Consider the following 20750-nt stretch of genomic DNA (forward strand, 5'->3'; position numbering starts at 1 on the left):
TCGTGGTTTTAAATCTTAAGTGGTCGAGCCATTATCGCCAGCCAAAGGCCTTACATGTGCCTGATTTTGTTCTCCGGCTAGGAAACCAATGACCACTGATGTCCTGCGAACCCTTCTCTAAATCCCAGCTTGCCTTCCCCATTTTTCTACCTCTCCATGTTTTGGTCCCTTTATAGAATAACCTGAATATGAGCGTTGTTGTAAGACCTCGGCACCTTTTAACTGAATAAACGAACAATTCATCAGAGCACATTACTAAGTGACTGCAGCGCAGCGGGAGTGTATGTTGGAGACTGCCCGATGTGTTAACCCCATACATTCGTTGCCTTGATTAAACGGATTACCGTTACGTGGACGCCTTTGGTGTGTGCACGGTGCTGCTGCCAACCCTAGTGCTGCCCCGGGAGCAATAAAAAACGTGTTTGAAGAGGGATCCGGACGCTTCGCCTTTTCACTCAGGAGCAAATAATGGCCAATGAACCGGTCATCCTCAACGTGTATGACATGGTAAGATGCTCTCCAGGATGTCTCATCTTTAAGCATTTTTCTGTGTTTCAGTCTTCTACTTTACAGAAGTCCATCACTTTCACAACATATGAAGTAGGCTAATAATACAACACAGCACTTTAGCTAGGCCTGCTTCACAGCAAACAGTGGTGGTGATCAGACTATTAGCTCACTGGTCTGTGGTTAGCCTGTCTCATAGTAGTCAATCAGCGATTTAATTACCCCAGCTCTAAATTCTTATCCAAAATACAGTACATCTTCGCCAAGGTACATTCATTACCAAGCTGTTGTATTGCGCCTCTACCATTGTTTAGCAAAATACATTCTGCAAAGAGCAATAGACAGTCAACATGAACTTACCATGTATGTTTTCTAAGTACAGTGTTTTAGATAGCAACTTCTCAAAGACAGATTATATTTAGCAGGTGAAGAGTTTATCATTTCTTTTGTATGAATCATAGTTTCAGCATTGGACTCTTGGACGTTATCTTCCATGAGGTCAAAGTTGAAGAAATCTGGTTGTTGTTGTTATTGTTGTTGTTTTAATACTGCAGAGTTCAGTATTCTGCTCTGGGCAGGACAGCAGTCATTCACTGGAGATGGTACCAGCCACTGGCCTAGCACACAATCAGTCCAGTGTGTTAGCAAGCTTATCCTGTCACCTCTCCTTGCTTGTCTTTGGTCTAGTGAATTAAGCCTTGCTAGTAGTACTCGCATAGCTATCACAGACACACACATAGGTTTCTGTTTTTTTCCATCTCAATTTCATCTATTATGATGAAGTTGTAAAGAGTTGCTGCGATTGATATGGGCCCACACATTGAAGTCTTTGCAAACCTGGTTTACATTAAATACAAGAGCAGGAAGAAGAAGTTTCACATTTTGTTGAAAGTTGCTATGAAGCACATATATTATCTCCATGCCGCAGAATAAATGGTTTGTACTGTTTGTTTTACACTCTTTTAAATCATTATGTAATAGCTGCCTCAGAAAGAGAAACATTCAGTTTTACAGGAGGCTTTTTATGATTGGTCTTCCATTATTAATGGGGTTTCCATGCAGTGTAGTTTGCTGCCAAAGATTTCATTCACAAAGAGAGTCTGAAGCACATGAAAGACTGCACTTCTTCAAAGCTGCATCAGAGCCCTCTGTGCCTTAATATAAGCAGCTGACTCTGGATCAGTCAGAGCAGGGCCAGATCCATTTGATATCTGGACAGTATTTGTGGTAGAGCGGTAGTGTGTTAGACTTAACTGGTTTGAAATCAGTGAATGAATGAGTTCACAGAAGAGAGCCGTGCTGCATGCATTTTTAAAAACATGCTCTTTCAGCTTGTGCTGTGGTTGGCAAATAGATTCACCAGCTTTCAGGGATGAGATCATATTCATAAGACACACACACACACACACACACACACACACACACACACACACACACACACACACACACACACACGCATACATGAAGCATAGGTCCACAGTGGTTCCAGAGAGTGAACCACTTGTCAATTCTTGACTGCTGACTCACCCACCCAGGACACATGTCATCAGCTTTATGTGGCACCTCAGCTCTTTTGTGACACACACAGACACACTTTTAGTTAGAAATGTCTTCTCTTCATACTTCACATTTGAAAATAAGCAATATATATAGGAATGTGTTATCCTGTTAGTGCTTTAAAATACAGATTTTTATACCAAGGCCCAGCCAGAAAGTCTGTCCTAGACATACTGTGAAGTGTGTGTGTGTGTGTGTGGGTGTGTGTGTTTCGGTGTGTGAGTGTGTTTGTGTGTATAACAGCAGTCACATGGCTGGTCTTTGCATCATTCTGACTGTCAGACACTGCACAGTTCAGCTCACATGCTGGAGCTAATCCAGCTTCCAAAAGTCACTCTGACAAGTTGGATTTCTTTTGGAATTAAATAAAAAACTCTCTCCTTCCCCTTCTCCCTCCCTCTCTTTCTCGCCATCTCCCTATGTCTGTGTCTATTTCTGGTTAAGGCTTGTTTCACAAAATGTGGCATTTCAGTCACAGCCCAACACAAATAACACACACACACACACACACACATTTCTGATGTACAAGCATTCCATTTCATTCAGGCAGACAGGTGTCGGTAAGGTCACCCCTTTCGCCATTCTTTCATGGCTGACTGCACCCACAGCTTGCTGCGCCTGAAAAACTAAAAATATGAACTGACATAGAAATTCAAGCACAAACACACACACACACAAACATGCACACAGAGCAATAAAACACACTGCTGTTCCATTAACTGATTCATTTTTGTACCCCAGCACGGAGGGGGATGAACAGGTCACACATGTGTCTGTGTGTATGTGATGGAGCGCACCCTTGAGACATACATTGTAATGGGGAAGCGTGTGTGTGTTTGGTAGAGGAAATAGCCCCTGGAAGTCATCATGATGGTGGGGGGTTGCCATCTGGCCAGCCCCCAGAGCTTCTCCTCGCAACCTGAAACACCTGGTGCTCAACTGTACACACACCCTTATCAACTGAATAGGGTGCAGTCAGCCAGATATGTCTTGATATGAATTGGGATAGTTTATGATGGGATAGGAGGGAGTGTGTGTGCCATATTCACAGTGCTCTTGCGAGCCCAGATACTGACATGCTGGAAGGCATGGATGCAGCGAAGCATCAAATCTAAGCTTGGACACCGTGGGTGTTTGTCAGTGTGTGTGTGTGTGTCTGCTCATGCAATTCTGCTCATATTTTGCGATAAAGAAAAGAGAATTTATTGAAGAATGGCCGTCCAACTTTTGGAGTTTTGGAAACGCAAGCTCTCTAGCTGCATGAGGAAAGCTCATGTCAGATACAGGCATAGGAAGCTAATCTTTAAAAAACAGGTCCACTTGCAACTCCTCAACCTTGCTAAAATGGCAAGCTAGGTGTAACTAAATGTTTCAGTGTCAAAAGCCCTTTAATCTCATCCCTTGCCCTCATGCATAAATATTATCTGCTATGATGCGTGTTAAATTGGGGCTCATTTAGTGCCGTTTTGGATATTCTACTGGTAGAGACCTTTTGGGTTTGTTCCTCATGATATGGAGCATTCATCTTGTGAGCCAATCTAATTTTAACCTGTACTGTACGTGCTGCTGTGTTTTCTGATTGGTGGACCATGTGTCCTTGCAGTAGGTGGCCTGTGAAGGTTCTCTGCATGGCTTCATACAGTGGAATAAAATGAGCCAGAACATAACAGGAAGAGGAAGTGTGTGTGTGAGTGTGTGTGTGTGCCTAACATGTGCCGAATATAGATTTACTGAGGTTAATGCCTTCTTTAAGAAGCAGTCCTCTGCAAGAGACCCTCCTACCCAAGGCTTTGAGTGACAGCTTTGATGTTCCTTACATGCTTTAATGGTCTGCTTTCCCCGGCTGCACATGGCCCTGTCTCCTACAGCTGTCAGAGAATCACTGGAGGTTTTCTGTGAAGGTGCTGTTGGATCGTCTCATGATAACGTATTTCATGATTAATGTAACCGCTGTTATCATAAGCTTGCTCTTGACACATAGACAAACTTAAGCCTGCTGTCTACTGAGAGGGCACACTAAAGGCACAATACAAAATACTGTATGCTTTGTGACTGTGGTAGATAACGCATCATAAGAAAAATTCATTAGCTATTTTTGTTTGTTTATTTTTGTGTTGTCTTTATGATGGCACAAAATGTACAGATTCTGTAACAATGGATGGGGGTCGGAGTCTAATTCTCCACATGGGTCGCTGAGAGGCTGAGTGCATCTGTGTGTGTGTGTGTGTGTGTGTGTGTGTGTGTGTGTGTGGTTGTGTGTGTGCGGGTGAATATTAAGCAGCAGTACCAGTAATGTACTGCATTTTTAATGAGAGACCAGCTGCTGTCACGACTTTTAACCTCCTCTCTCAGGAGTAGGAGGCCCAGACAGGGGTGTGTGTGTGTGTGTGTGTGTGTGTGTGTGTGTGTGTGTGTGTGTGTGTGTGTGTGTGTGTGTGTGTGTGTGAGTGAGAGTCATTGAGATAGAGAGGAGAGAGAGTGAGTGGAGGTTGAGGAGTCTGGTTTGACAGATTTAATGTGTGTGTGTATATATACATACCCCTCATTTTGGGCCTTATTTCTCTTTTGTTGTCTTGCTCCTTCTGTTAAAGACATAAATGCAGAATTTACCATGACATCAAAGCCAGGGTTTTCATGTAGCCATTTTATAATTGAGATGTCAGGGTTTTGTTAATGGAATGGTCTCGGCAGTGAGGAGCTGTTTTGGCTCTTAAAATATTTGCTTGTTTGGATTGACATAATGTTCATTCATGGCGTGTGCACAGGATTTGATTTCCAACGGAAGGTAATGAAAGGGGTCATCAACCTTTTTCCACACTTGGTTTTCATGGCAACCTCTCGTGGCACCTTGCCACTGAGCAAAAGGAATGATTAACATGCACTTTCTATGTTGACTTCCATGGGAGTGATGGGGGTGTGTATGCAAAGTGCCAGGGTCAGAGAGAGTTGATTGGTTTTAGGACTCTGGAATGTGATTCATTCAAAGTCAGCTGTGCACAAAAACAAGTCAACAAGACACACACATACACACTCACACAAACTGACACTTTCACTCCGAGGTAAGAGCGGCATAGGACAAGCTTTGGACAATCAGATTAAAATCTCAGATCTGAACCACTCATCTTGGATAACCTGTTGTTGACATGAAGCATAATCCTTTCAACGATATTGTGATAATACCATAAGTCTGCTTTATTTTCCCAAGGAATTTATGCTGGCTAGAAAAAGAAGACTAGTTGAGTCCCACAGTGAAAGAACCTCTTATCCATATATTGCGTATCCATAGCCATATACTAGCAATCCTTTAACCTCTACCTTCTGAGGGTTTTCCATGTCACGCCATATGGATTGTACACAGTACACAGAGACCTCCCTCTCAGCTGCTGCACTTTGAAATTTGCTCAGGTACGCTGTGCGCGTATACACATTAGATTCAATTATTAATGATCCAAACACAATCTCTGCTGATCGCTCATAGCGTGAGAAGAAGACTGTCTATAGGAGCCATATATACATTTTTTGTCTGCTTCGGTTGCCTGCTTATGCTTACAATGCAAAACCTGGCTGGTCTGCTGTCGTATTGATTTTTTCTCTTTCTCTTGTTTTTCCCCCCTCCATATCTACAAGTCCTCAAGGGTACAGACACAAACAGACAGACACACACACACACACAGACAAACACATACACACAGAGACACACAGACACACACACACACACACACAGACACACACAAACACATAAGCACAAACACATAAGCACAAAGTCAGACATATCCTCTTTCGTTGTGCTGTCAGAGCCTATTGCCATATTCTGAGAGAGAGAGAGAGAGAAAAAAAGAGAATTGCCTCACGTACAGAGAAACGACAGTGAGAGAAAGATGAGATGAATCGAAGGTGTTCAAGGAACTCAGTACTTTCATTCTCCTTCTGTCTCTCTATCACTGTGTCTCTATAATTAATCACTGTGGATGTTCTGATCTAATCAGCCGCACACTCCCACTGAGGCAAGTCTCTCTGACATCAGGCACAGCTCCCGGTGAGTTCCACAGACCCCACCCAAACCTGGCTCCAACCCCCTATTGCCCCACTCCAGAAGGGGGGGTGATTTTGTCCCTGCTGGAGAGCCCTCCCCAGTCCCCAAGAATAATTTCAAATCCTCAAATGCTTCCGGATAGTCAGAAACCTCAAACGCTTCACATTGAAGCCCCATGCAGCTGCGCATATGGTGGGAGAATTGTGTCATAATTGGCCAGCTCTTGTATAATATAGGCTAATAATGATACCTTGAATGTAGTGTAAAAAGCTCTTTCTGTATTCTGCTCTAGATCAGGAGCATAATTAAGTGGATTATTAAACACACCCAACCGGTTTGCCAACATTTGCCGCTAAGCAACTAAAAAATACTTATTTTTGCAGTCCCCATATCCTGGTTGCTCACTGAAGGATTTATTGACATCTGTTGGAGAGAGAAAGAGTAGCTTCTCACCCCAAATGCAGCGGCCTCTGAAAACACTCTGGTGCTGCTTTGGCTCCGACATGGTGCCTCAGAAATACAGTGACTTATTGCCCCTACTCCCGTTTCTACAGGGAAAAAATGGTTGTCTTCCCCCCTCCTGTAACCTGATGCTGGCCATCTCATGTTATAAATGGCAAGCAGCCTCTGCCGCTGTGATGTATGGCACCCAGCTCAGGTCTCAGAGGCTGTGGTTAAAATAAATGGGCCGCTACAAATTTCTCTGAAATGCTGCTGTTTTAAGGGAGGTTTGTGTTTGTCTGTGCTGCAGCAGTCTGTGGTATGATATGCTATGTATAGCTGTTATCCATCATGCTGCCACGTGCAGACCAATACATATGCAATGACACACAGCATCTGTATCACGCAGTGCCTTTCACATAGAGCTCTAGTTGTGGTGCTTGTATGTATTTCTATCTGAAGGCAGGTTGATGGCTTTACTCCCATTATCATCCCCCACTAAATCCAACACACCCAGGATGCACACACACACACAGATACACAGAGAGAGAGAGAGAGAGAGAGAAATATGTGTTCAGGACACACTCACTCTGACAGCGTCAATATCCTCTCTGTAATATAAAGCCTTATCCATTTATCAGTTGCTTCTGAGCTGCTGACGAGCAAAAGTGCTATTACATTACACGTACACACACAGACACACACACGCACACGCACACGCACACGCACATACACACACACACAGGCATAAACTAAATCAGAGAAACCCAGTCTTTATCAAGATTTATGAGTCTCTCACGTGTACACTCAGCCAATAACCTGATCTGAAAATTGAGTGTGTGTGTAGGAGAGGGGGGAGGGGTGGTCAATGAATGTGGGTGTGTGCACATGTGTTTGGGGATGTGTGTTAGTATATTTGCATGTGTGTACTTGTACATGTATTAATTCTTTATTTTGTGCCATACTTTTACAATGATAGTCACACTTAAAATGAAGGCAGTATCTGTGCCCAACTGTCCATGTTTTGTTGACTACTATGCAGTATTTGCCAGTTGCAGATCAGTTTTAGACATTTAAACACTATGAATCTTTTTCAGATTCCTGGCAGTATTTATGTTGGACCACACTTCCTCTCTCTCTCTCTCATAAAGTCTTCCCCTGCTTCTCATTGTGTCCCTCCTCCAGTACTGGATCAACGAGTACACCGCCACCCTGGGGATTGGAGTCTTCCACTCAGGAATTGAGATCTATGGCAGAGGTAAGACACAGAACCGGATCCTTCTGTCCAACCACCATCTTTGTTTGTTAGCATGATATAATAAGTAATGTAAAGAAGTACAGTAGGATTTGCATGAACTGCCTGAATTGTGTTGAAGTCAGTCTTAAATTGGTGTATGCCTTGACAGTTGTGCCCATGCCAAATTGTGGTTTTGCTCTGCCATTAACAAAAGAGGCTTTGGCTCTTATTACAGCCTTGGGATTCGATACTGAACTACTGAACAGCACATGAGATACCAGACTGAACTGGTTTCTGGTAAAATCAATAAGGCGTGTAGTCAGTGTTGGTCTGACAGAACAGTTCAACCCAAACCATCCATCTTCATGGATAAAGCAGTGTCCAGAACTGAGGGGTTTGGGCTCGGTCCAAGTGTGCTCCATGGTGCCGGTGCTTTCAGCTCGATGTCAGCACAAATGTTTTTGTTCGGCACAGGAACATTCAGTCCCACCACTGCGATAGCTGGCCTGGCTCCATAAGAAGTTAAGCACCAGAGTTCTCTCTTTAAAGTTGTGTTGAATGGAAGCACAGGTGCTTTTTGTATACTTTTATTCTTATACTCCCAACAAGGCTTCTCATTTATCATTTTCAATGTTGCAAATATGCCTGCAACAGCCACAGTGTCAAAGAATTGTCTTTTGTCCCAGTAGCACTTCTAAGTTGGTGATCTGTTGTGACAGTCTGTCTGTGCGAAAGGCTGTGTGCTCCTGAGACTCAGATTTTTGGGGAGCCATGATTGTGTCTTGTGTTACGGCCATATCCCAACAACCTGTCCTTTTTCCCTCCAATTGACTGTTGAATCACCACTCATTTATTGACTCACCGCTCACTGACTCATAACCCACAGTGAGAGAGAGAGGGAGAGAGAGAGAGGGAGGGTGAGAGAATATCACTGTGGCAACCAGGGCTGTGTGTATGTGGGTGCACTTGTGTGTGTGTGTGTGTGTGTGTGTGTGTGTGTGTGTGTGTCTGTGTCTGTGTGTCTGTGTCTGTGTGTGCATGTGTGTGTGTGTGTCTGTGTGTCTGTGTGTGTGTGTTGTGAGAGTTTCTATATACTTAGTTCCAGGAAGAGACATAGCGTTGCAGCATATTTCGTGGAGAGAGTGATGATAAAATATGGTCTCTCTGTCATGCTCATCCTTGTCTTCGCGTGTGTGTGCACCAGACAGTCATTTATGCTACGAAAGTGTCAGCCTGGCACACGGCACTTCACTTGGCACAATGCAGAAAGGGGTGTGTGGAGGGATAAAAAGGTTTGATGGCATCATTCATCATACTGGGATCAGAAAGAGACAAAAATAAATTGATGACACACACTTTACATCCCACTTTTAATCATCAAATAATTTCTCTATCTAAAAATGTTTAATTAAATGTAAGGCAGTGGAGTTTGTATTTGACTGCCTCTTGTGTGCCATGTACTGTATTTTATTAATTTTGTGGCTAATCCTTTAAGTCAGTTTTTCAAATCTGTGGTACAGATATTACTTTTTAAGTTAACATATCAAATCGTGAATTGTTACATCTTCTCACTGGAGTGTGACTAGCTGTCTTCTGTCTATTGGTTGGCCAGAGTTTGCATATGGTGGCCATCCGTACCCTTTCAGTGGAATCTTCGAAATCACCCCTGGAAATGCCTCTGAGCTCGGAGAGACTTTCAAATTCAAGTGAGTGTGTCAGTAAACACACACACAGAGAATACACACGCACTCTCTCTCTCTCTCTCTCTATCGCACACATAAGCAAGCACACACTCACAAAACACAACATACACACACACAAAATAATTATTGCCTTGACCAGGAGCTGAACTTCCAATGGAAAGGTATAACAGAGGATGAGACACTTTAAAGGTCAATACCTTGTGTGGACTGTGGTAATAGATCGGGGACTAAGGTTACAGTCTCTGTAAGTGTAGTATTTATCAACATAATCAAGTACTCTCTTACTCTCCTTCTAACACATACATCTCACATATCTACTAACATGCGAACACAGAAATGCCCACGAAAATAACTGGTGAACCGTCAGAGGAAGCTCAAGCTCAAAATACTAACAATAAGCTGCATACTGTATTTATTCCTTTCATCCAATTATTAGTTTAAGTAAGTCGTGGTGTAGAACATATAAAGCCACTTAGTTGTTATTACAGAGATAAAGTGTACATTTAATGAAATATTATGGCAGAGAGACTGATCCACTCAAGCACACTTGCTTCCTGTCTCCAAAGGGAGTCGATTGCACTGGGCACTACAGACTTCACAGAAGAGGACATTGACAAGATCATGGAGGAGTTGGGAAAGGAGTTCAAAGGCAATGCCTACCACCTGATGCACAAGAACTGCAATCACTTTTCCTCCTCCTTGTCAGAGGTGAGTCCTGCATTCACACTGCTTTGTAAGCACATCAATCAATGTCAATGCAATTATCAATATACGCACTGTGGGAACCTCTGCAATACTATGACTGGAAAGATAAAAGCTTTGTGTGTGTGTGTGTGTGTGTGTGTGTGTGTGTGTGTGTGTGTGTGTGTGTACGTATGTGTTTCACAGCTGCTGTGTGGCCGTGAGGTCCCCCGCTGGGTGAACCGTCTAGCCTACTTCAGCTCCTGCATCCCCTTCCTCCAGAGCTGCCTGCCCAAGGAGTGGCTGACACCGGCTGCCCTCCAGAGTCACATCAGCATGGGCCTCCACAAGGATGAGCCTGCCGAGTCCAGCGACGAGGACTCCCCCTCGACCAATGGGGCCTCGGGAGGTCCCGCCGGGTCCTCTCACAGCTGCCGTCACACCCGAGTCTGACACTTGGCAGACAACGCAGCTAAAGCACTGAACCCTGCTGTTTCCCTTTGGGGCTAGTTGTGCCCCCCGCAGGCTTGGATGACCAACTAACATCACCTCTCTCTTAAGATGGAGAGAATATAACAGAGAGAGAAAAACAGAGAGAGAGGGAGGGAGAAGAGGGAGACATAGAGAGGAGGGCTCCTGCGCTGAAAACGGAGCCAGCAGGGATTACAAATGATACTCAATTTATCTCCTCAGCTACAATCCCTCCCTTTATAGAAATTGTTTCCTTTTTTCACCCTTTCAGAGGAACTAGCCTTTTTATCAAGCCATTTTTTAACTGTTCCTCTTTTATGGGACAGAAAGATCCCTCCTCTTTTTAACGGATGGACAGCCAAGACTGACCAATGCCAATCGTCTGTTTTTGTATGCCTCCGCCATCTTAGATTAAAATGGTAATTTACTATGTTGTCCGCCTGGTCCTGCACCAAGAGCTCAGTTTCCCTTTGTAGAATAGGTGTCTTCCTGAGATGGGGATTCAGATTTGCTCATTCTCTTCTGTTTGTCAGTTGTTGTTTCTTTTTTTTTTTTTTAATGTTGGTCAAGACAACATCTCCCACCAAGGTGTTGGCCCTCTGCTGTTACTACAGTTAAATACAGGCTAATAGCAGTCCTCCTCCAGAGTTGGTTTTAATCTGCACTGGTCAATCTGAAGTTGATAAATAAACAATGTGGCAAGTGTGAAAGGATCACATTCTGCAGATGTCCTCAAAAACATTAGCCTGGCCATTACCAGCCTGTGACTCCATTTCATTCCGTCTTTCAGTCTGGGCCAACCCAATGCATTTTGGTTTCCGAGATGGGCGGGTGCTTATCTTGAGGTTTAAAATCATTGGAGTTCCCTTAACCAATCAGCAACGTTTAGTAAGCATTCGGTAGATTAAACTCTTCCCAAAGCCAGTTGGGAGAAGAGCTACGACGTCCTTTCCAATCATAAAACTTACAAGAAAATACTCTTGTTCTCCTTTTAATTTTCTGATGTTCTCGAGAGTTGAGACAACTTTTCCGATAGCTTTTCGTGTCTTTTCCTCCAAGGCGAGTTTTGCGTCACAGCTCTGAACTGTTCGCTGATTGGTCCTACAAAATTTTGAGTCCTGGAGACGATTGTCAACGGGGTTAGGCCAGACTGAGTATGAGCTTGAAATCAATTCAGGCGGAAATACTTAGGCTGGTGTCACCAGGCTACAAAAACATGTCCTCAAACCAGAACCTGTAAGCAAAAGTCATAACCTTCGAAGTAGGAGAACAATTTTGTTTCATGTCTCAAGTTTGTGTCAGATTGTGGTTAATTTCCGCTGTCAGTTTTTTGAGTGAATGCTAGGCTTTTTTCTTTATTTCCAACAGGCGGATATCTGATGAGTTGTACTGAAGAATATTAAACTTATAAAGGATTGGTGTTTAGATGAAGCCTTGATATGAGGACACATACATACACATACACTTACACACATTGGGTTCTTGCTATGGAAAGTCAGTCATAAACCCCTCAGTAGTTGATTCACAGGCTCAGAGTCGAATAGTTGCCTGCCTGTATTCAAATGGCCCATCTGAACAATGATTGGAGTTGTGCAGTTGATTGACGGGGGAAGGGAGACTGGAGGAAGGGTGGAGTGCAGGAGGGTGAAACTTGGGGGTATCTGTTGTAAAGTATTCCACAAAGGCTGTGAGAAGTGGACAGGCCAAACCATTGACTCCCATGTTAATGGCCACTTATTTTTTGATGCCTGTGCCTGCTCTATGATCTCTGAGGTAACAGCAATGGGGACAGGGTCATCAGGCAACAATGATTTACTTTCACACGGGTGTTGGATTTACCAGCGGCTTGTGTGTATGTTTTTCAGATCTGTTTTACAAGTTAAAGTTTTGGGCTGAAGCAGCAAGAATGCATCATGCTCTTGCTAATGTGTCTCACCTCTGTATAGCGTGGAGACAAAGGCTGGCCATACCATGCTTTAGTGTTTCAAAGGATGATTGTGAAAATAATTATTCAATCATTCCCTGTTACTTTTTGTTTATGTTACAGTTCCACTCTGTCCATGTGGTAGTGCTGCTAATGTAGGTGCATATACATGATCTCCATATACACACTTAAAGTTATGTTTCTTTCAATATTTCCAGACCCACAATGTGTGTGTGTTTGTGTGTGTGTGTGTGTGTGTGTGTGCGCATGTGGTACTCCGCCACACAGGGCTGTTTACACTTCCATCCCCCTCTCAGGTCCTCAGAGTACAGTCACATGGTTTTCAGTGGTGTGCCACAGGTGTTCAGTTTCCATGACAATGACAACAGCAACAAAATATTTATGGAACTTGTGAATATTTGTGCAAACTTATTTCTCCTTCAAGACTTATTTTACATGTGCAGCATCATGAAATCATGGTAGTAGACCTCTTATTTGACCCTATTTCCCCCAATTATATTAATGTATTGTTTCAGAAGGACTTTTGAAAGGCCAGTGTCCTGAATTCCCCTCAGAAAAATCTTTTGCCACTTTCTAATGAGGAAGTTAAAGCTACCTGTAGGCCTAGTATTACTTTTTTTGTGTCTTTTTCAACCTTGATTGGTATTTCCTTTTCTGACTTGTTAAAGGCCCACATTTTAAGAAAGAATGGTTGAAGAATAAAGACGTAATTACATTTTTGTCAGGCACTTTTGTCATATTTTAAATATTATTTGTTTGTCTCTGTTTTACACGAGACAACACATGGATAAATTAGGCACGATGAAAACACACTACAAAGGTACAGAATTGTATATGTCCCTGTATGGATTGACAACAAACGGTTGAAAATGCTCTTGTCGGGGTGGTCTCAGTGAGTATTAATATATTTTCAACCCATAGCCAGTCATAACAGTTAGGCCTATTTTTAGGACATATTCTCTTACTTTACCAGCAGATAATGTAAACACAAACAAATAAGCTAGTGAAATAGTTGAGAACACGCCCTCATCCTCCCCATCTGCGTACATAAAGAGGCCCAAGCGTTCCGGCTCCAACATTTCCTGTTTGTCAGAGTTGCTGAAGAAACGCCATTTTGTCTTTCCGAACGAGCAGCAAGGTGAGAGACATTGTGGTTGTAAACTTCCACGTTTCTGTTTTATTTATTTATAACACATGCAGATTTTGTACTAGATTGTGTAGGCAATGTTTGTGGATACAGAAAAGGTGATGGCAAATATAGAATATGTTTGAGCGCAAATAACATATATCAAGGAAACCTAACACCATCGAAGGCAGGACGGTTAGCTAGCTAACACGTTTACAGTATCTTCATAGACCTTGGTTGGCTAGGTAGGTATGGCTAGTTATTTCGGTTTAGCTCGGACGAAGGGCCAACTTGAGCAACGCGCAAATATTTTCATGGCTAGGCTTGTAAGAGTATGTATCACATGCAACACATCTATAAGCAGCGATATCTATACTATCACGTGGCTATTTGTTCGACCGTTGAAATCCCTGCGTTACATTAACTTGCGGTGTGTTGCTCTTGCTTTAGCTATGAGTGTTAGCAAGCTAACTAAGTTGCTAGGCACTTGATGTTCGCTTGGCAACTTGTCGATTTTATTGTCCTGTATTTGTAACTACTTTCACGGTAACTCTTAAACCATAACATAATAAGGACCAACAATGAGATCGGGGTAGTTATTTGGGTCCGATATCGTCTCTGCGCCCTATGACCACGGAAGAAGCTCCTGGAAAATAGACACGTAGTACGGCTAGCTTCTTGCATAGAAGGCTTTTACGTTAGCAAGCTAGCAAGCGAGGTGGTCTGTTAGCTATAACTTACTGGCTAACTGAGACCAGCTTCGTCGACGTTAAAGAGGTCCTGCACACTTAAATATGTTAACTGTAAACTAAATTATACGACAAACTGTGATGAAACACATCGATGCTGGTATTTATAACGACAACATTTTTAATTATCGGTTGAACACAGCGGTATCTACTCTAGCCCTGAAGCCAGCGTTACCAATTACTTTCAATTGAAAGTAGGTAAAGCCTGCTCGAAAAGTCGCTAGATGACTCCATGCATTATTAACATACTGGTGACTTCCATCGAGTCTTGTGGTAGTCTTCTAGGTCCTCTTTGCCACAACTAACGATCGGAACAAGTCGCAACTTAACATTCATTCTAACTGTCTGTGGGAAGGCCGGCTTATGAGAATTTTGCTATTTTTCAACAGATACAGGAACTTGTAACCATGAGTGGATGTCGAGTGTTCATCGGTCGCCTTAGCCCTCACGCCCGCGAAAGAGACGTGGAGAAGTTTTTCAAGGGGTATGGGAGGATACGAGAGATCAACCTGAAGAATGGATTTGGGTTTGTGGTAAGTTGATGTCATTATGTTAACCTCTGACTTAATGGAATAATGTCAACCTCCGTCTGTACCACTGATCTTTGATAAAATTAACCTGGTTTGCGTGTTCGTAGGAATTTGACGACCATAGGGATGCAGATGATGCCGTTTACGAGCTGAACGGCAAAGAGCTGTGCAGCGAGAGGTATGTTCCACACTGTTTAATTAAATAGTTCAGTTCTGGCGTTAACCTCAAAGCCATCTTTAGTGGAGTGGTCAGACGGGAGAATGTAACCTGGTATGGGCTTTTGCAGAGTCACCATCGAGCATGCCCGTTCTCGCCGCGGAAGAGGAGGTGAAGGAGGTGGTGGTGGAGGAGGAGGGGGAGGACGAGGTGGTGGTCCTGGAATGGGGGGTGGTGGTGGGGGACGATTCTCCCCGCGCTTTGGAGGCTATCGCCAGTCTCGCAGTGGAGGTTCCAGGTATGAGGATTCAGGTTCACAAAGGTACAGTTGTGATATTTGTGTTTACATGGTGGTTTCCACAATTAACTATCCTCTGTCTAAGACTGTTCTGGGAGAAAAGTTGGTTAATTCAGACCTAGTTACTGGGTCCATCAGCTCATGTAAGGCGCTGTCTCAGAATTGACTGTATGTTTGTCCTTGATATAGGTATGGCCCACCTGTTCGCACGGAGCACAGAGTTGTCGTGGAGAACCTCTCCTCTCGGATCAGCTGGCAGGTGAGCAGTACTGCCCCCAAGTGGGCCCCTTGGAGAACCTCCCCCTGCTTGCTACTTTTCATTATACAAAATTCACACCTGTACAGTCCCTCCAGGGTTTCGCGATTAATTTATTTATGCAATCAAAGTGACATAGTTTGGTGTTTTTTTTTCTTAAAAACAAGTTAATCAGACATTAGACAGGTTTTTATTAATTTTGTAATAGTTAAGTTTTTTTGTGTTCATATGTCTTCATCCTATACAGTGGAGACATAAGAACTACTTAAAGATGTCATCTGATTTCACACATGTGTGAACTTGTATGGTCATTTCAGCCATAGTAATGTGATTGAAAAAAAAGTTTAAAAGAAAGCCACGTCTTGGTTTGAACCTATTCCAAAATCACAAGGCTAGTATTCAGAGCCTTAGTCATGAGTGGTCCTGTTCTATTGATTGAAAACTAAACCTAAAACATGAGGATTAAGAACTTTCTGACTACTCACTCAAATTACCCTTCAAACAGCCCATAGATGAATTTAAAAACGGGCTTTTATTTTGTATCCCATCTCTGTGCAGCATGACCGATGCCACAATATGTCGTTTGAAATCATGTTCAAACGCTATTTACAGTTTCACAACTGACTAGGCAAAATAACATGTGTAAGTAGTTTAACTTCTTATGAGAGAACATTTGCATATCCAGCTAATTTCACTGCAGCCTTTAAGACATTACACTGGTTGACAGCAAAACTTTGTACCACCACCAGGAGGCTAGAAGTTGCGTCGTGATTTATTTTTATTTAAATATAATTCTTTTTATTGAAATCTTGACTTGCGGATTTTCGAAAAACTGGAGGGACTGCTGTTAGTGATCCTTACAAGTTCACTCCCTTTTTTTCTGGTTATAGATTAGGTGAAGGTAGAGTGCTGTGGTTCATTGCAATGCTTTCATCAAACTGGTAGTTTTGCCCCTTGCCATTACAGTGAACCCAGTAATGTTTACTAAACTTCACTTTCACCCACCTTTTGTACTTGTATCATTCAAGAAAAAAGAAAACAAAATCCTAGAAACAACTTAGTTTTAAAAAGGCAGAAAAAAAATCAATGCTGAATGGTTTATCTAATCAAGTACATTTTTTTGAAACCTTTTCTTTTTGAACAGCTGCTCTTGTCTGGTTCTTATTAACGGAGTGGCATGCACTGCCCCAGGGAGAGGAGGGTCTGGTGGGCGTAGAGTCCTCTGCTGGTTGTTCTCAATAGTGCCCCTATGGTGCCTCACCCGCGGTTGCCGCTGGTCTAAAGTGGTCTCGGCGGTGCCTCCCCCTACAGTAGCGCAGGATAGCCTTAGAGGAGGGTCCGCAGCCTGGCGACCCCAACTGCTGTGTCCGCTACCCCCCTACTTGAGTCCAGCACGCTTCCCCTCTCACCGCACTCTTCCGTTTGGGTCTTTATCTGGTGCTGACGAAGCCTGGCAGGGGGTGTTGAAGCAGGCGTTTGGGCTCACACCCCGCTGCTCATTCCGGGTCCTACTACTTGGTCTCTCTGGTCTGGTGGTTCCTTACTTGTGGAGGCCCGGATGGCTGTGGTCGTTTCTCAAGGGCTTAACACTGCGTTGGTTCGCTCCCCATTTGCTAATTGGACAAGTGGCTCTTTGCTAATGTCTCCTGTGGTTTGGAACGGTAAGTAGCACTGCGCTCATGTGAAGGGTTTTGGTGTAAAAGGGTTGCTAGGGTATGTCAGGGCATGAAGGGTAAAATGGGATACAGTTTTGAGGGTTGCTTCTTTTAAATTGTAAAACTGTTAAGTGGGGATCTGGTTCATGTGAACCTGTAATCAAAACGTGTTTAAACATACTTTTTAATTAAATGCGTACAGCCTTTTTTTTTTTATAAAACGCCTGTACCTTAATGCCAGGAGCACCCTCTCAGTAGAAAAGAAAGTAAAACTAAAAACTGTAGAAGTAGCTGTAGTGTGTAGTTTAGACAAAGTTCCCATTTCACCACAAAACCACTGTGGATGTCCATCTGAAATGAACACCAAGCACCCACACAAAGGAACCAATTTGCTGCCTTCGTTTCACAGTTTCTAATAGTAAAGTCTGCCATCTTCTCATTGGAGTGGAGCAGTAGTTTTTGTCCCAAACGCTGGTGAGGTTTTTGCTACATGAGCACGGATTACTGTTGGACAATGGGGGAATGCACTAGAAAATGTCATGGTACATGTTTGTGGTTTCTGTGTCTTGACTGCGTGTAGTGTGTTCACGTGTGTGTCTTGTGGCTTGTTGCTGACTTTGTTTTGCGCCTCACCACAGGACCTGAAAGATGTAATGAGAAAGGTGGGGGAGGTGACCTTTGTGGACGCCCACAGGCCCAAACAGAACGAAGGGTAAGGAACCATGGAAACCAGCATGAATTAATTTATTTTTGAGTGTTCAAATGCACCCTAGACAATGCTTTGTAACTCAATGAAAAGGCATCTTGATCATTTTCTTTAAATTTGCGGTACTCAGATCTGCTGTAACTGTTTTGCATGGCAACTTGAGTTTGAAATGTCATGGCAGATCTGAATGATGCCCCAACCTTTAATCTTCCAGGCTATTGTGTGTGCATATAATGGGTCATTAACTGCTGCCACCTCACTGACTGTTTGTTTCTCTCTTTGCAGTGTGGTTGAGTTTGCCTCTCACAGCGACATGAAGAACGCCCTTGACAAGCTCAATGGAACTGAACTGAACGGACGCAAACTCAAGCTCTTCGAGGATCGCAAGAGGAAGTGAGTTACCCAGCCCCCCTGTGTATGCGTTGTAGGCAGTTTGGTGTTGGTTTCATTATGTCATGGCTTTGAGTGGGGTTATGGGGAGTAGTTACTTTGGAGTGTTGGTAATTAACTTAATTTAAGTAATATATTGGTGGCCTGTTTCTCTGAATGGTTGACATTTTTAAAAATAGGTTACCATTTTATACTAGGTTTAGTGGAACCTGAAGTATTTTCTATGCTATATTTAATTAAACATGGTATTCTATACTGTACATTTTGTATAAAGTGTGCTTTTTTTTGGATTGAAGTAATGTTCTTACTTGCTGCTCCTTTTCTTTCTTACAGTCGTAGCAGGAGCAGCTCTCGCTCCCGTAGCTACTCCCGGTCCCGCTCCAGGTCCCGCTCTCGCTCCAAGTCCCAGAGCCGCAGCCGCAGCAGGAATCGCTCCAACCGCTCCCGCAGCCGGTCTCGTTCGGTTAGCCGCTCCCCAGACAAGAAGCCGTCTGTCAGCCGGAATGACCCCCCACGCCCACGCTCGGTGTCCCGGCCACGCTCGGTGTCCCGCTCACGGTCCAGGTCCCGCTCTGTGTCTCCACCCCCTGTTCGCAAGCAGTCCCGCTCTCGCTCCAGATCCCGCTCCCGCTCTCGCTCTGCCTCTGTGGAGAGCCAGCACTGATGAGGAAGAAAGGGGTTGTGTGCCAGTGTGGCAAAAGTGTAGGGGTGTGTGAGTGTTTCAGGGGGCGAGGATGAACTCAAGACCAGAGACCGTGATTGTGGCTCCTCCTGGTTTGTGGGGTGGGTCGGCTTGAGTAGAATGTTGTGGGTGGTAATACCCCCCCCAGTCTCTAATTGTTTTCCCTCTTGTAGCCCTGTATGAGTGAGCCATGGGGCTTCTATGTCACTGTTGGACTGAAAGCTCCTGCCATGTGATTCTGTTTGGGTGTTTTTTTTTTTTGTTTTTTTTTCCTTCCCCTCCCTTGCTGCGTTTAACAGATTTGTCCTTGACAAACTGAGGAAAGTTAAAATTCTTTGTTTACCCCCCCCCCGCCCCCTTGTTTCTTGAAGATTTGTTTTCCCCTTGTCCTTTAGGTTGATGTATTTGTACCATTGAGTGAGGGTGCATGTGTGTCTGGCATCATGGCTGTGTCATCCAGTACTGCTTCCTCATCTCGTCTAGCTCCTGGACTCGACTTCTTGCAGTCTTTGTTCTTGCAGGCGTTGTAAGCAGTATTAAGATGTATGCGTGCACACAAGCACTATGGAAAGACTGTCCCGCTTCTGCTTTTTTTTTTTTTTTTTTTAAATGAACTTTTGTTTAGTCTTAAAGGTGGAGTTGAGAGAAACTTAAGTGAGGATGCACTTAATGATTCTTTTTGTTGTTTTATGGAAGATGGACTGCTGATTTTAGTTGTGTGCTGTGTAGGCATGTTTGGTCCTCACATAAGACTTGTTTCAGTGAAGTGACTCATTGATGGCCAACTTCATAATTTTTTTGCTCCTTTTTTCTTTGTTAGTATAGCTTATTGAGTATTTTATTATTTGGAGTATTCCGTTTTTTGTTTAGTTTTCTTTCTCTATTAAATTCCCATTAAAATCTGGTATTTCTCAAATGAAACTGTTGAATATTTTGCCTACAGAGCCACTTTGTTAGCATGAACATGTCTTCAGCTCTCCAGTAAGCCGGAAAAGGGAGACGTCTCCTATCAGCGATGCAAAGCGACCAGAGGATTTTTTTTTGTTGTAGAGGAAACACCTCTATGCTACTGATATAATGTGTAAATTCAGAATCCTGTCTACAGCATTCATTCTACTAATAGTGGTACACCAGAAGAACACCTAATTCTAGTCGTATCAGAGAGTTCTCTTACAGGCTGGCTACCCCAAGCTAGTGAACCCGACTCTTGGCAGTCTGAGGATCTCACATGCAGCTGTTTTATCCATAGAGTAATTGGAGTTGGTTGAATACTCCTCAGGCTGTGCTAATTTAACTGTTCACTGTGACCTGTGATTTGTTACAAAAAATAAAATCTTTAAAATCTAATGGTGTGAGCAATACTTGTGATTTGGCTGCCCCTTTGGCTGCAGAAAGGCTCCTAGTCCAGAAATGGTAAAGGGATTGATCTGTAGTCATCAGATAACAGGGATGGCGTAGTGCTTGGTGCTCTCGTGGCAGATGTTGAAAGGGTGTAACCTCTGGACAAGGCAGATTTGAATGTTGCGCACAATGTCTTCCAGTTACAGAATTTAAACAAACATGTGGTACATCAGGCAAAATCGATTCTAAATAGTAACGCCATAATAAATATCGGTAACACACAAT

General features: G+C 43.4%; 2 protein-coding genes across 3 annotated transcripts; both read left to right on the top strand.

Annotated features, from left to right (window-relative positions):
* Positions 1 to 369: 369 nt before the first annotated feature.
* Positions 370 to 10612, top strand: LOC308374324 (deubiquitinase DESI2; the record flags this gene model as incomplete). Its single annotated transcript, XM_080850085.1, has 5 exons — positions 370 to 507; positions 7724 to 7796; positions 9388 to 9481; positions 10045 to 10186; positions 10367 to 10612. Exons 1-5 carry the CDS (start codon positions 469 to 471, stop codon positions 10610 to 10612), a joined length of 594 nt encoding a protein of 197 aa, XP_080706211.1. The 5' UTR covers positions 370 to 468.
* Positions 10613 to 13656: 3044 nt separating this feature from the next.
* Positions 13657 to 20471, top strand: srsf5a (serine and arginine rich splicing factor 5a). Of its 2 annotated transcripts, none has more exons than XM_080850082.1 (8): positions 13657 to 13713; positions 14840 to 14983; positions 15088 to 15158; positions 15268 to 15459; positions 15625 to 15694; positions 17985 to 18058; positions 18338 to 18445; positions 18776 to 20471. In XM_080850082.1, exons 2-8 carry the CDS (start codon positions 14858 to 14860, stop codon positions 19104 to 19106), a joined length of 972 nt encoding a protein of 323 aa, XP_080706208.1. In that variant the 5' UTR covers positions 13657 to 13713; positions 14840 to 14857; the 3' UTR covers positions 19107 to 20471. The 2 variants fall into 2 exon arrangements, with proteins under 2 accessions (XP_080706208.1, XP_080706209.1); XM_080850083.1 differs by having other exon boundaries at positions 15268 to 15435.
* The last annotated feature ends 279 nt before the right edge of the window (positions 20472 to 20750 follow it).

The sequence above is a fragment of the Sprattus sprattus genome (assembly GCF_963457725.1).
Source record: "Sprattus sprattus genome assembly, chromosome: 13".
Classification (NCBI taxonomy): Eukaryota; Metazoa; Chordata; class Actinopteri; order Clupeiformes; family Clupeidae; genus Sprattus; species Sprattus sprattus.